The sequence below is a fragment of the Podarcis raffonei genome, chromosome 14 (genome assembly GCF_027172205.1).
Source record: "Podarcis raffonei isolate rPodRaf1 chromosome 14, rPodRaf1.pri, whole genome shotgun sequence".
Lineage (NCBI taxonomy): Eukaryota > Metazoa > Chordata > Lepidosauria > Squamata > Lacertidae > Podarcis > Podarcis raffonei.
In genome coordinates this window covers 24,275,049-24,288,868 of record NC_070615.1, presented here as the reverse complement: position 1 = coordinate 24,288,868, position 13,820 = coordinate 24,275,049, and the positions used below count along the sequence as shown (strand labels likewise).

Here is a 13,820-nt window from a genome sequence, read left to right as displayed (position 1 = left end):
TGGAAGGCACCAGGTTGGGGAAAGTTGTTTAAAACAGTGCTTTTTTTCTGGGGGTACGCATACCCCTAAACATTTTGTGAATCTAAGTTTGGCTTCATTGAGGGGCAATATTTCAATAGAAGTAGGAAAGTTAGTGGGACGCGGGTGGCACTGTTGATTAAACCACAGAGCCTAGGGCTTGCCGATCAGAAGGTCGGTGGTTCTAATCCCTGTGACGGGGTGAGCTCCCGTTGCTCTGTCCTAGTTCCTGCCAACCTAGGAGTTTGAAAGCACGTCAAAGTGCAAGTAGATAAATAGGTACCACTCCGGCGGGAAGGTAAACGGCGTTTCCGTGCGCTGCTCTGGTTCGCCAGAAGCAGCTTAGTCATGCTGGCCACATAACCTGGAAGCTGTACGCCGGCTCCCTTGGCCAATAAAGTGAGACGAGTGCAGCAACCCCAGAGACAGTCACGACTGGACCTAATGGTCAGGGGTCCCTTTACCTTTACCTAGGAAAATGAGAGTACCCCTAAACTTTTTTTTTTAAGGAAAAAAGGCACTGGTTTAAGGTGTTGTTTTTTCCATGAATGACAGCATGTTTTCAGGTGACCAGGTATGCCGGGCTTGCCAAGATTCTGGTCACCCACAATCCAGATGTCACCTCTACTGATCCTTGGACAAATTGTTGCTAACTCGTTTATACATCAAGGCTTAGAATTCTTTGTACATAACAAATGACAATTGTGCAAGTGAATGGGCTCCATTGAAATACCTGGAAAAGGTTCAGAAAAGGGTGACCCAAATGATCAAGGGGGTGGAGCAATTCCCCTATGAAGAACGATTGCAGCGTTTGGGATCTTTCCGTTTAGGGAAAGGCAAGCAAGAGGTGGCATGATAGACATTTAAAACATTATACATGGCATGGAGAAAGTGGATAGAGAATTTCTCTCTCTCTCTTCTCTCGCAGCACTAGGACTCACTAGGACATCCCCTGAAGCAGAATGTTGGAAGATTCAGGACAGATAAAAGGAAGGTCTTCTTCATGCCACCAGCTTGGTTGGCTTGAAAAGAGGATTAGACCAATTAATGGGACGCGGGTGGCACTGTGGGTTAAACCACAGAGCCTAGGACTTGCCGATCAGAAAGTCGGCGGTTCGAATCCTCGTGACGGGGTGAGCTCCCATTGTTTGGTCCCTGCTCCTGCCAACCTAGCAGTTTGAAAGCACGTCAAAGTACAAGTAGATAAATAGGTACCACTCTGGCAGGAAAGTAAATGGCGTTTCCATGCGCTACTCTGGTTCACCAGAAGCAGCTTAGTCATGCTGGCCACATGACATGGAAGCTGTACGCCGGCTCCCTCAGCCAATAAAGCGAGGTGAGCGCCACAACCCCAGAGTCGGCCATGACTGGACCTAATGGTCAGGGGTCCCTTTATCTTTACCTTTAGCCATGATGTCTGTGTTCCTCCTTCCTTGTAGGAGACAGCAGTGCTTCTGAATACCAGTTGCTGGAAGCTACAGGAGGGGAGAGTGCTCTTGTGCTCAGGTTCCACAAGCGTTTGGTTGGCCGCTGTGAGAATGCGATACTAGGCTAGATGAGTCAATGGTCTGATCTAGAATAGGCTGTTCTTATGTTCTTGTGCTGAATTATGTTTTTTTACTGTTCTTTGGTGGTATTTTTTTACGCCACTTGGGGAGTGTGTACAGAGAGTGGTTTAGAAATACTTTGAAATAAATGTAGTTAAATAATAATGCACATGCTGGCCACAAATTCAGTGGCATTGTGAATGAGCCCTATGCATAGCTACCAATGGACAGATGTAGGGCTTTTGCATTTAGGAAAAAATTTTGGACAGTAAGAGCTGTTCAACTGTGGAACAGGTTATGGACTCTCCTTTTTTCTTCTTTTTTTCCAGTTTTGATGTTTTATTGTTTGTTTTCCATATATATGCAACATGTAATCATATTCATTTCCATCAAGCCAATAAAGATATCAATGCTCACAAAAGATACATACAATTTCGACAATGTGTTTTCCACTCAAATCTATGACTTCCCATCCTCTCCGTATTTGGTGGGATGGCCATATGTCATGGATGCTTTAGCTGAGATTCCTGCATTGCAGGGGGTTGGACTAGATGACCCTCGGGGTCCCTTCCAATTCCACAATACTACAATTCTATGATTTGGTGCCTGTGGTTCTCCCCCTTTTCCCTTTTACTCTCAGGAAAACCCTGTGAGGTAGTCCAAACAGCACAGCTATTGGATTTCCTGGCAGCTCATGTCCTAAAAATATATCTTTAAAAATAACTTTTGTGAATAAATAATTCCAAAATGTTTAGATCTTTGCACATGCCTGTGTGGTGTGAAGGTGTGTTTGCTCCAGGGGTGATGCACCCTCCATTGGAATGAATTCCCAGGTTAAGCTTGACAGGAGCTTGCACTCTAAAAGCACCATCTGGAGGACTAGAGAGTTGGAACAAAACATCCTGTAGAGATGGCTGGCTAATTACAGTTTCTCCTTGAAAATTTCTCTCCTTGTCAGTTGGGGAGAGGCCACGGAGAAGCCCGAGGAAATTGGAACCGGACGATCTGCAGGAGGCTGGGATGGAAAGCTTATGGTATGAATAAGCAAATGTGCCCAGAAATTAGTTAGTCCATTTTGGACAAGTGGCAATTGGGTAGCCTGAGGTCTCTTGGGTGGTACCAAGGCATGGTAGTCTGCAGAGCAAGCCAGGGGCCATCAGTGGTCCATCACTGCCTAGAAGTGGTGAGCAGAACTTTTAGCCTGGGAGTGTTGATGCAGAGCCCTACTAAGTCACATGGCGGCAAATTATCAGCACAGCTAGACATTTATCATTGTCATTCACCCTGCCTCAAAAGTGGGCCAGGCCTGGTTTGGACCCTTCCTCTCATTTTCCAGGAACAGCAGAGTCTCATCCTGACCTCTGCTGTCCAGCCCAGCACTCGCTTCACTTGCTTTGCTGCATCTGGTTCCCAAAATGGTCCTCCTTTTCCATCCTCAGTGGGGTGCTGGAGGCCTCGCGGCCTTGCCCAAACCCACAGCCTCACCTGAGCCATTTTGTTGCATGAGGGCAAAGCAGAAGATGGCATCTCACCCGCCCTATTCCATGTGCAGAAGCTGACTGGACTGCCAGAAGAGTCAGGGGAGAGAGGACCATGAAGTACAGGGCAGGCAGCAATGGCCACCTACTTGGATGGCTTCAGAAGCGGATTGGACAAGTTCATGGAAGTGAGGGCTACCAGTGACTACTAGCCAGCATGGCTATACTCTGCCTCCATGGTCAGAGTCAGCAATGCTTCTGAATGCCAGCTGCTGGGAATCACTAAAGGGGAGAGGGGTCTTGAGTTCAGGTTGTGCTTGCAAGTTTCCCACGGGCATCTGGTTGGCCACTGTGAGAACAGGATGCTGGGCTAGATGGGCCTGATCTGGGTGGGCTCTTCTTAGGTTTGCATATCTGGAGCTGCACCCTCCCTCTGCCTAATGGCAGAGCTGGCCCTGCTCCACCCTCCTGGAAGATTCCACTGCTACTCAGGGGCCAAAGAGGAAACTCCTTCCCAGAGTGGCAAAACCTTGCCACGCAGGAAGCTGCCTATACTGAGTGAGACACATTGTTCCATCTAGCTCAGTATCATCCACACTGACTGGCAGCAGCTCTCCCAGGTTTCAGGCAGGGGATCTCTCCCAGCCCTACCTGGAGATACTGGGGGTTAAACCGGTGAGCTTCTGCATGCCAAGCAGATGTTTTACTATTGAGCTAGGGCCCTTGGCTAAGCTGCCTCATACCATGGCCCACCTAGTTCAGTGTTGCTTACACTGACTGGCAGCAGCTCTCCAGCGTTTCAGACAGGGGTCTCTCTCAGCCCCTCCTGGAGATGCTGAGTGTTGAACCTGGGACCTTCTACATGCAAGGCAGATCCTCCTCCTCCAGAAACAGCGCAGAACCAGTATTTCCCGGGGGTGGGGGGAGAGAAAATACAACGACGACCTGCCCCGCTTCCTCTTCGGGGCGCGCCATTCTCCCCTCTTGGCTCCAGCCCAGCAAAGGCGCAGGCGGGTTGGGCCAAGCAAGCAGCAGCAGCAGCAGCCGCGCTCTGGAGCCGGCGCTGGAGCGGCGGCCGAGAGAGGGAGCGAGAGGGAAGGAAGGAAAGCAGGAGGGAGGGAGCCGAGCAGAGCGGGCGGAGGAAGGAAGGAAGGAGGGAGCGGGCCGGCCATGGCAGCGGTGCGAGCAGCAGCGGCGGCGGCGGCAGGAGGAGCCCGCCGCAGGAGGCGAGGCGGGCGCGGGCAGCCGTCGTTGCGCGCCTGATTGGCCCCCGGAGCCGCCGCCGCCGCCGCCGCTCCCGGGCGGCCGGTGGGGACGCGGAGAGGGCCAAGGAGGAGGATGCAGGGCAAGAAGCCCCGCGGCTCCTCGGAAGAAGGAGGAAGCGGCGGCGGCGGGAGCAACAGCAGCGGGGACGGCGGGGAGCTGCAAGGGGACGAGTCGCAGCGCGCCAAGAAGAGGAAAAAGAAGAGCTCCCCGTGCGTCTCCAACATCCAGATCTTCCTGGTCTCCGAGTGCGCGCTCATGTTGGCGCAGGGCACGGTGGGCGCCTACCTGGTGAGCCAGCGGGGCCGGGGAGCGGGGGGAGCCGGAGAGGGGGTGCGGAAAGTGCGGAGGGGGAAAGTGGGTGCCACCTTCTTTTGGAGAGGAAGAGAGAGGAATCGGGCATGCGGGTGGCATCTTTAGCCCCTCTCCGCTGTAGCGTCAGCCAAGGCTGCGGACGGTATTGAGGGTCCGGGGGCGAGAGGAATAGGGACCCTCGCTCTATCTCTCTTATTCCGACCTTCCCCCCCCCCCCGCACCTCTCACTCCGGGTCCCGTGCCAGGTTCTGCAGGATGGAAGGTGATGCGAGGAGGGGCGTGTTTGGTGCAGGTGGCTTGATGGACAGCCAGCAGCCTCGGTTCCCTCCTGGTGCCCAGGCAAGCTGTCCGCGGCGGCTTCCTCCGGGCATCCTGAGCCTTGCCGTTGAGCTTCGGTTGGCATGAGCGAGAGAGGGGGAAGCGTGGCCTCCCCTGCCCGCAGTTAATGGGGGATTCACACATACACAAACACACACACACACCCCTGCATCGGGATCGCCTTCAGTAACTGGCCCTGGCCGCGGTAGTTTCTCCGGAGTAATTCAGTGTGGGGTAGAAATAATCCCATAGGTGGTATGCAGTATTCTCTTCCTAGAGATGCTGTGGCTGAGGGGTCCATAGGGGATATACATTCCTAATGCTAATAATTGTAATCATCAACTTGAATTAAGCAGAGGCCATTGTGGGTCAACCCCTCCGTGACCTGATTAACTCTACCCACTCTGGTCTGACACACAGAAGCTGAACCAACAGAGGCAGTGACATCTGTGTATCTAGCTGGCATGGTGATTGACAGCCAGGAAGCCCCTGGTTCAAATGTCGCCTTGGCTAGGAATGCACTCTGCTGCTTTATGATGGCTGTGGCCTCCCCCTTGCCAATTCATAAAGGGGGCAGTTAGTATTCTAGCCCGCCTTACAAGGCTGGCATAAAGGTATCCCAGTTAAGGTACATCCGGACATTTAGCCACAGTTGGGTATGATTAAACCCTTCTCCCCCAACTACATGCATGCTGCGAAATGAGGCCTAAGAGCACAAAAACTGCATTTGCTTAAGCCACTTTACCCTTTTCTCCTCTCAGTTGTACATTCTAAGTGTGGGTTACCAGCTGACCAGAAGGGGGGAAAGATCCTTAACTGTGCCTTGTAATCTGCAGTGATCAGCAGCTTGAAGTGCTTCAAGACCATGGAAACGAGCATTTTCACACCAGAGTGCTGTTTAAAGGCACAAGGACTGGGCAAATAAAGAGAATAAAAACTGGCAACCCTAATTGTAAGCTTTGTGGGGCAGGGGCTTGGCTTTTTCCTGATCAACCTGTTGACTGATGTAATTGTAGTTGTGAATAATAATAACAATAATTTAATGTACAGCTATATACTGTAGGCTATCATGTGAACATAATTGTCTCCATCCTGCACCTTTTGCTGGCAAAGGGAAAAGGTTATCAGGAGTTGCTAGCAGCAATGGCTATATGCTAAGGACCTGCATCATCAGGCCGGAGGCCTTTCTAGACTAGCATCATGTTCTCATAGCGGCCAACCAGATTCCCAGAAGGGCAGCCCACAAGCAGGACCAAACCACAGCAGTGCTTTCTCCCCATTTGTGATTCCCAACAACTGGCAATCAGAGGCACACTGCCTCCTACAGTGAAGGCAGAAAATGGGTCAGGGGTGAACCTTGCGAATATGCTGTCCTATGCAAGGCTAACATATGATGCCCTCCCCACAGCCCTCACGGTGCTGGTTTAAGCCTGGTAAACAAGTGCTGGACTTTGGGAAGGAGGTGTAGGGCTCTGGCAGAGTTCTAGAGCCCCACACCTCCTTCCCAAAGTCCGCTAAGTGCTTGCCCAGCTTTGGGAAGAAGGGAGGAGAACGCTAGGACCCTGCCAGAGCCCTCATGCTTCCTTCCCTAAGTCAGGCAAGTGCTCACTGGGCTTTGAGAAGGCGCCCACCTTGGCTGAGCACTCAGTGCGAGCAAATCGGTGGCACTGTCCTAAAACCACCTCTGAACTGCTACAGACCCTCAAACATTTCTCTGATGAAAATAGGGACATCCTACTTAATAGCAACAACAACATTTGCACCCCAGCCACTCTGGGTGGCTTCCGACATATATAAAAACCTCCCTATGCAGGGCAGCTTTCAGATGTCTTCTAAAGGTTGTAGAGTTACTTATCTCCTTGGCTCAGGGGGTCGCATAACTCCACACCCTCCAACATTTCTCTGACGACAATATGGACATCCTAAGGAAAAGCAGGACATTCCTGGATCAACTCAGAAACTGGGATGGCTTCTGTAAATCTGGGACTCTCCCTGGAAAATAGGGACACTTGGGGGGGGGGGCGTCTGCTGCTGTTGCACTCAGGTTGTGCTTGGGGGCTTCCCGTTGGGCCATTTGGTTGCCACTGTGAGATCAGGATGCTGGGCTAGATGGGCCTTTGGCCTGACCCAGCTAGATTCTTCTTACGTTCTTCTCTGATGAGCCAGTGCAGTTCTATTTAGGGCCTGCGTTCAGCCATGAGCTTCTCACCTGAGTCCTTGCCCTGAAGGTGAAAGGGAAACAGAGAGAAGCAAAAGAGGGGAAAGGTTTCTGCAGTCACCTGGCTTGCTTGCAAATCTCCAGTGCAGACCACCTTGCAAGCAGGGGGTGGCTATTAGCAAGCTTGGTTTTCTTGTTAAGTGACTCAGCATTTGCTCTGGGGTTGCCGGCTGTCTTTCCCTTTGTATGATGGGGTGAGAACAAGCACACTTTTTGAGTGGCGGGGGTTGGTGGGGAGATAAAAGGTTGGTTTGGAATCTGAGAGCGCAAGGCAAAGGGGAGACCAGCTGTCCTGCCCTGAGATCAGATGTCAGGGTACCTGAGCCAAGGAAAGCAAATCAAAAGAGGGAAGAATGGGATACCGTCTCTCTGTTCCTCCTCTCGCTCTGTTTCACCTTGCTGGATCTGAGTGACAGCGTGTCATTCACAGGCACGGGGTGCGTCTCATGTCTGGGTCGTCCTGTGTTTGATACAGGCAAAGGCCACAAGACTGCACATTTGCCGTCGGCTGATTCTGCCCAATGGGTTTTGTGTGTGTGGGTGTCATTAGGGAGAGGCAGCAAATTCCCTCGGTCGGCTCTTGTGAACAGATGGAAACCAAGCAGCAGAAAGAGTTTGATGTGTGTGCTGTGAAATGCAGGCCTGCGCTGGGTGTTTCGATGTGGCCTTGCACGGAGGCAATATTTCATCCGGAGGTGCCGATAGCTGCAGAGGAATGAAATCCAGGTGCAAGCGCATTGGGAGAAGTGCACCATTGTGAGCTGGCTTGACCATTCTGCTCAAAATGCTATGGGTTGTAAAATTGCCGGTAAATAGTAAATGGTTCTGGTCCAACTGAGGAACTGTGCTTCGAGCCTTCCCACTCTGCAGTTCTTTCGCTCCCTTAATTGGACTTTTTACGCACCCCCTAATTCAGATTGCTATTTTGGCAGCTGATGTTGAAATCCAAGTTGTTCCATTGCTTTAGAATAGTGTGAGTGGGCTTGCTGTTTCCTTGTTATAAAGTGTGTGTATGTGCACACACACGCACGAGAGAGAGAGAGAGAGAGAGATAGAGAGGGAGAGGGAGAGGGAGAGAGAGAGAGAGAGAGAGAGAGAGAGAGAGAGAGAGACTGTTCTCTAATTGAAATTGAGAATATCAATAGCAGGAGTTGTACCTCTTCTTTGATCTTGCCGTCAATGCCGTCGATTGAACCTATGAGTCCCTGACCCACCCCCAGTCCAGAGCTTCAGAGAAGCTGTGTTGTCGCTTAACACTCAGCTGTGACCACCTTTACCTTGAGTGATTGGAATGCTCTGTGAGCATTCTGTGATATCAGAGCAGCACAGACAAGCAACAGCAAAGCCCCAGAGCCTGAGCCTCAGAGCTTGCTTGGAAGGCCTACTTGGACACGGCATGATATAATCCTTCATTTAAAGCATTTGTATTCCGTCATGCCCCACGTTGGCTGAAAGATTCCTGCATTGCAGGGGGTTGGACTCGATGACCCTCGTGAGCCTTTGCAGCTCTACAATTCTAGGATCCACGCCCAAGGCAGTATGTTCCAAAAGCATTAAAATCTACCCACCCTCCTTGCCTAGGACAGTATGTGGAGGCTGGTTGTCAAATTACCACTTATGCAGAGTCTCTTTTACTCTGGATGGGCTGTGCAGGAAAGTAAAATAGGCAGATGAGGTGTCTGGTTTTGCACCTTGCTTTTCAAATATCTGTAGATGCCTCCCACTGCTTCACTTTGATTTTGCTGGGGGAGAGCTGGAGCTCAGGGCCAAAGCATTGGCTTTGCCTGCAGAAGGTCAAATACTTCTGCACACAGAAGGCCACAAGTTTCTCTCTAGCATCATTTATTTAAGGACCATAACACGGTTCAATTCGCTGCATCTCTAGATTGGGCTAGGGATGTCCCCTGCCTGAAACCGCTGCCGCCAGTCAGTGTAGGCAGGACTGCTTGTGGTTTGACTCAGTATATGACTGCTTCCTGTGCTCTTGTCTCTCATTTCAGCGATCCCATTTCAGGTAGCAGGACAGGAGACGACCCCCCGCCCTGCCCCACCTTAAGCCTGCACACTGCAACACAGTGTGGATGCCCTGGAGAGCAATCTGCCCCACATCTGCTCTGCCTTCCCCCCAGAACATTGAGCAAAACAAGACAGGCAATGTGCCTTCGGTGCTCTGCTAGTTTCCCCACCCATGAATGCAGCAGCCAATGAAAGTTGTAGGAGGGTGGAGAAATGCACAGTGAAAGGACATTGTGCCTTTTGTTTTATTCACTGTTGCAGGGGAGGGAGGAGGTGAAGTTTGGAGCTGCTGGATTTGGTGGGGCTCAGCTATGGCCAAAGGGTCTTGGAGAAGTGCTGTCAGCCGTGGTGGGGACTGCTGGGTTCACCTTTTACAAGGCACCTTCAGGTGCTTAGATGTACCCCTGGCATGCAAAGTGTGGCACAGAATGGATTCAGGATTGGAGGATGATATGGGGTGGCAGTCAGTGCCGGTCCTCCTCAGAGTAGATCCACTGACGTTAATGGGCATTATTAAGTCTACCTTCTGACTTTGAGGATTTTCGCATTTGTTTTTTTACTGCTTATAATGCTGACTCTTCCTTGCTGTGTTATGAAGCGGTGACTTCTTGATTGACAACTCCTGGATTGATCTGACAGCCAATCCCTCTTCCCAGGGAACTCTGGGGAATTGTAGCTCCGTGGGAAGAACAGAGGTCTCCTAACAGTTCTCAACGCCCTTAACAAACTACAGAATTCTTTAGTGGGAGCCATGATAGTAGCTTTCCTATCTAAACGCGCTGAAGTTAATGATGTAATTAATTACATTGGTGGATAGTGGTGACAAATAATGTAGGTTTTAGCAGAACTCAAACTGTGGCAGAATGGAAACAGTGCTGATTGCAATGAAAGCCCCAGCTGAACTAACATTTTAAAGCAGTGTCATACCACTTTAACGGTCATGGCTTGTCCCAAAGATTCCTGGGAACTGTAGTTTGTTTAGGGTGCTGAGTATTTTTAAAGGAGATTGTTATTCTCTTCCCAGAGCTACAATTCCTAGAATAGTTTAACAATCAATCCCACTTCCCAGGGAACCCTGGGAACTGTAGCCCTGTGAGGGAAATTGGGGTCTCCTAAGAACTCTCAGCATCCTAAACAAACTACAGTTCCCAGGATTCTTTGGGGGAGACCGATTGGGAAATTTGGAAGGATACAGCTTTACATGGATAGTGCAGATGGGTGGGCCTAAGACAGGCATAGGCAAACTTGGCCCTCCAGGTGTTTTGGGACTATAACTCCCATCATCTCTAGCTAACAGGACCAGTGGTCAGGGATGATGGGAGTTATAGTCCCAAAACATCTGGAGGGCCAAGTTTGCCTATGCCTGGTTTAAAGCATCCTTTTTCCAGCTGTTTTTGTGGACCCCTTGAAAACTGTGAGGGGGGCTTTTCAGACCTAAACATTCCTCCCCTCCCCCCAGCTGTATCAAAACCACCACCATATTATGAAAGCCACAAACCCAGAATTAGGCCACTGACAAAAAGCAGCTAAAACTGGAAGGTTTCTAGAGAAAAAAGAGTAGGCTGAACCAGCGCCATATTGTCATTATTACAACTGATTTATTAATCTCCTTCTAAACTGCTGTTTCAGTGTGATTTGCACGTAAGATAATTAAAAGCAGATAAAACCACAAAAGCCACAAGTAGAAGACTAAAATCCTAAAAGTGGACCTTCATGGGAAAGACCCATTTATCTGCTGGGAAAGCCTTTCAGAACAAAAAGTCTTCAACCGTTTCGAGAAAGTGCAGTAGTGGGCACCTGTCAAATCTCAACATGACTGCTATTCCACAGAACGGAGTCAGTCACACTAAAAGCCCTGCTCTTCTGTGTTAATGTGGAGAGGGCTTCCGAGATCTTTCGAATTTGCAGGAGAAACTCTCCCACAGACGGCGGCAGGCGGTGGATAAGGGATAAGGCGGTTTCTCAAGTTACCTGGTCCTGAGGTGTATGGGTACTTAATATGTTAGTACCAATACCAACAGTATTATGAAAATTGTTGGTCCCAGACCAAACAACTTCAATAGCCATTATCAGAAGAAGGGAAAAGATTCCAGTGAGGCCCAAGTAAACATATTTTCAGTTGTTCTACAGCCTTTCTTTAGATCACCTGAATGGAGCTCATAGGCCACTAGTGGTCAATAGACCACACTTCTGTTACTAGGTCAGGGTTTGTAGACCTTTTTAATCAGCCCAGAAACCAAATTAAGGTTGTTGTTGTTTTTGGTTGATCCAGGAGGAGAGACCAACTCTAAACTCCTTGTGTTTTATTATTCTTGGATATTCATATAATACATGGCACATTCATCCTAACACTAGCAAAGCAGCATTGTATGGCAAATGGTATACTGTGGTACCTCGGGTTACATACACTTCAGGTTACAGAATCCACTAACCCAGAAATATTACCTCGGATTAAGAACTTTGCTTCAGGATGAGAACAGAAATCGTGCAGCGGCAGTGCAGCGGCAGCAGGAGGCCCCATTAGCTAAAGTGGTGCTTCAGGTTAAGAACAGTTTCAGGTTAAGAACAGACCTCCAGAATGAATTAAGTTCTTAACCCAAGGTACCACTGTAAATTTATTTTACCAATCCTGAAACATGTTGCTTGGTCATGTGCATCCACAGGAATTTTTCTTATGTGTATGTGCATGCGCATGCAAAGTAGATACTCCAAACAAACAAACAAACAAACTTAACTGAAAGCTGGGAACGGACAGGCTTCTTGCAAAACAAATGAGGAGAACAGTGCCTGAAATGTTGTGCCTCATATCTGAAGTTCCAAAAACACTAGAAACATAACTATCTCTCTCTCTTTTTTTTAATTGAAAGCTGGGAATCTGGGCATTAGGGTTAATCTGGGGAACGGGGAGTGGTTGCCTTGCTGACCCTGTGGGCAGCCATGTGGTTGGTTGGTCAGACCAGTGAATGGGCCCAAAATGTATCCACAGCTGGGTGTGGACACCAGGGATGTGGTCCAGGTGATGGTGAGTCCAAGGAGTGACTGTTCTCAGAGTTCTCAGGGAAGTAGGGTCGATTCTTCAACTGCTCTGGGAATGGTAGCTCTGCGAGGGAAATAGGGGAACCAGCTAAGTAGAATCATGATGATGATGGTGATGATGCTCATCTGTAACAGAAGGGGGGGGCTGTCAAGGATTCTTAAACTGTGATTCCTCCATTGCAGCAGGTTGGACCAGATGATCCATAGAGGGCCTTCCATTTCTACAATTCTATTATTCTATATCTCTCAGCACCCTTAAACTATAGTTTCCTGATTTTGGGCAGGATGGTGGTGGCAGCCATGACTGTTAAATTGGTATCTCGGTGCTTAAAATGTATTCTGCAGATGCCACCTCTATGAGATCTTACCTGACGCAGACCGAAGGGTAACTAATTATGAAACGGGACGACGTAAGGCATAGGTGATGTAATTTCCAGGGATTATTCTAAATGGGTTTACAAAAAGCATAGTGAAAAATGTAATCCCACTTACTGGGAAAAGAAAGCCATTATAAAATACACTGCACTGAATGGATGGTATTTGATGCCTACCAGGTTAAAAATAATTTATAATCTTCATCATGATATATGTCAGGAACCCAGGAACGGACGTAATGAATACATTCTAGAACTGCACCCAACTAAGGCCTTTTTGACAAGAGATTATAAATATAAGTGGCATGGTTGGGTGTAATGTAGTTTTAAATCCAAAAGAAATGCTCCTTTGTTGTTTCCAAAGAATTGTTAATAAGGGGGAATTAGAGCTTGCTATGGCATTATTAATAGCTGTGGGTAATTTGAAAATCTCCCAATGGGCCAAATGCAATGAATGGTGTACCAAAAATCCAAAATAAAGGCTGTAAAATAAAGGCTGGCAATAAATATATTGAGAGGTGCAGTTACTTTATAAACTACAGTGGTACCTCAGGTTAAGTACTTAATTCGTTCCAGAGGTCCGTTCTTAACCTGAAACTGTTCTTAACCTGAAGCACCACTTTAGCTAATGGGGCCTCCTGCTGCTGCCGCGCTGCCAGAGCACGATTTCTGTTCTCATCCTGAAGCAAAGTTCTTAACCCGAGGTAATATTTCTGGGTTAGCGGAGTCTGTAACCTGAAGCATATGTAACCTGAAGCGTATGTAACCTGAGGTACCCCTGTACTGGAACTCAAAAAGTTTCATGTTAGTATTCAACCATAGGTTTTGTTACCTTTAGAACCATACATTTAAGTCAATTTGAGATGATTTGAAGGGTCTTTTCTTTTCTTTGCCAAAGGCTGATATTAGTTGCTGATTTACAGATGTTTCCTTTGTTATTTAGAATAATATTTAATAATGTGGAAATAAAGGGAAATATTGAATCATTGCCATCCATGTATCTAATGGGGATATTTTCCTTCTTTGAAACAACTTCAGTAAACAGGTGCTATGTGCTTTAATCGGGTTTTTGGCTTATTGTTGATTATAATTATTTTTGAATATTTTAAATCATTTTTTATTGTTTTTACTGATAATTTTGTTGTTTTTCTCCCTCTTTGTAAGCTGCTTAGGGTTTGTTTGTTTACAATCAAGCAGCATATAAATTTTATGAAATAAAATAAATAAATACAGGGGG

General features: G+C 48.3%; 1 protein-coding gene across 1 annotated transcript in view; it reads left to right on the top strand.

The window, feature by feature from the left end:
* Positions 1–4,001: 4,001 nt before the first annotated feature.
* Positions 4,002–13,820, top strand: part of SLCO3A1 (solute carrier organic anion transporter family member 3A1) — a 115,655-nt gene continuing 105,836 nt past the window's right edge. The window contains exon 1 of the mRNA XM_053364624.1: positions 4,002–4,597. Within this exon, the coding sequence (XP_053220599.1) occupies positions 4,382–4,597 (216 nt within the window). The 5' untranslated portion in view covers positions 4,002–4,381. The remainder of the gene's footprint in view (positions 4,598–13,820) is intronic.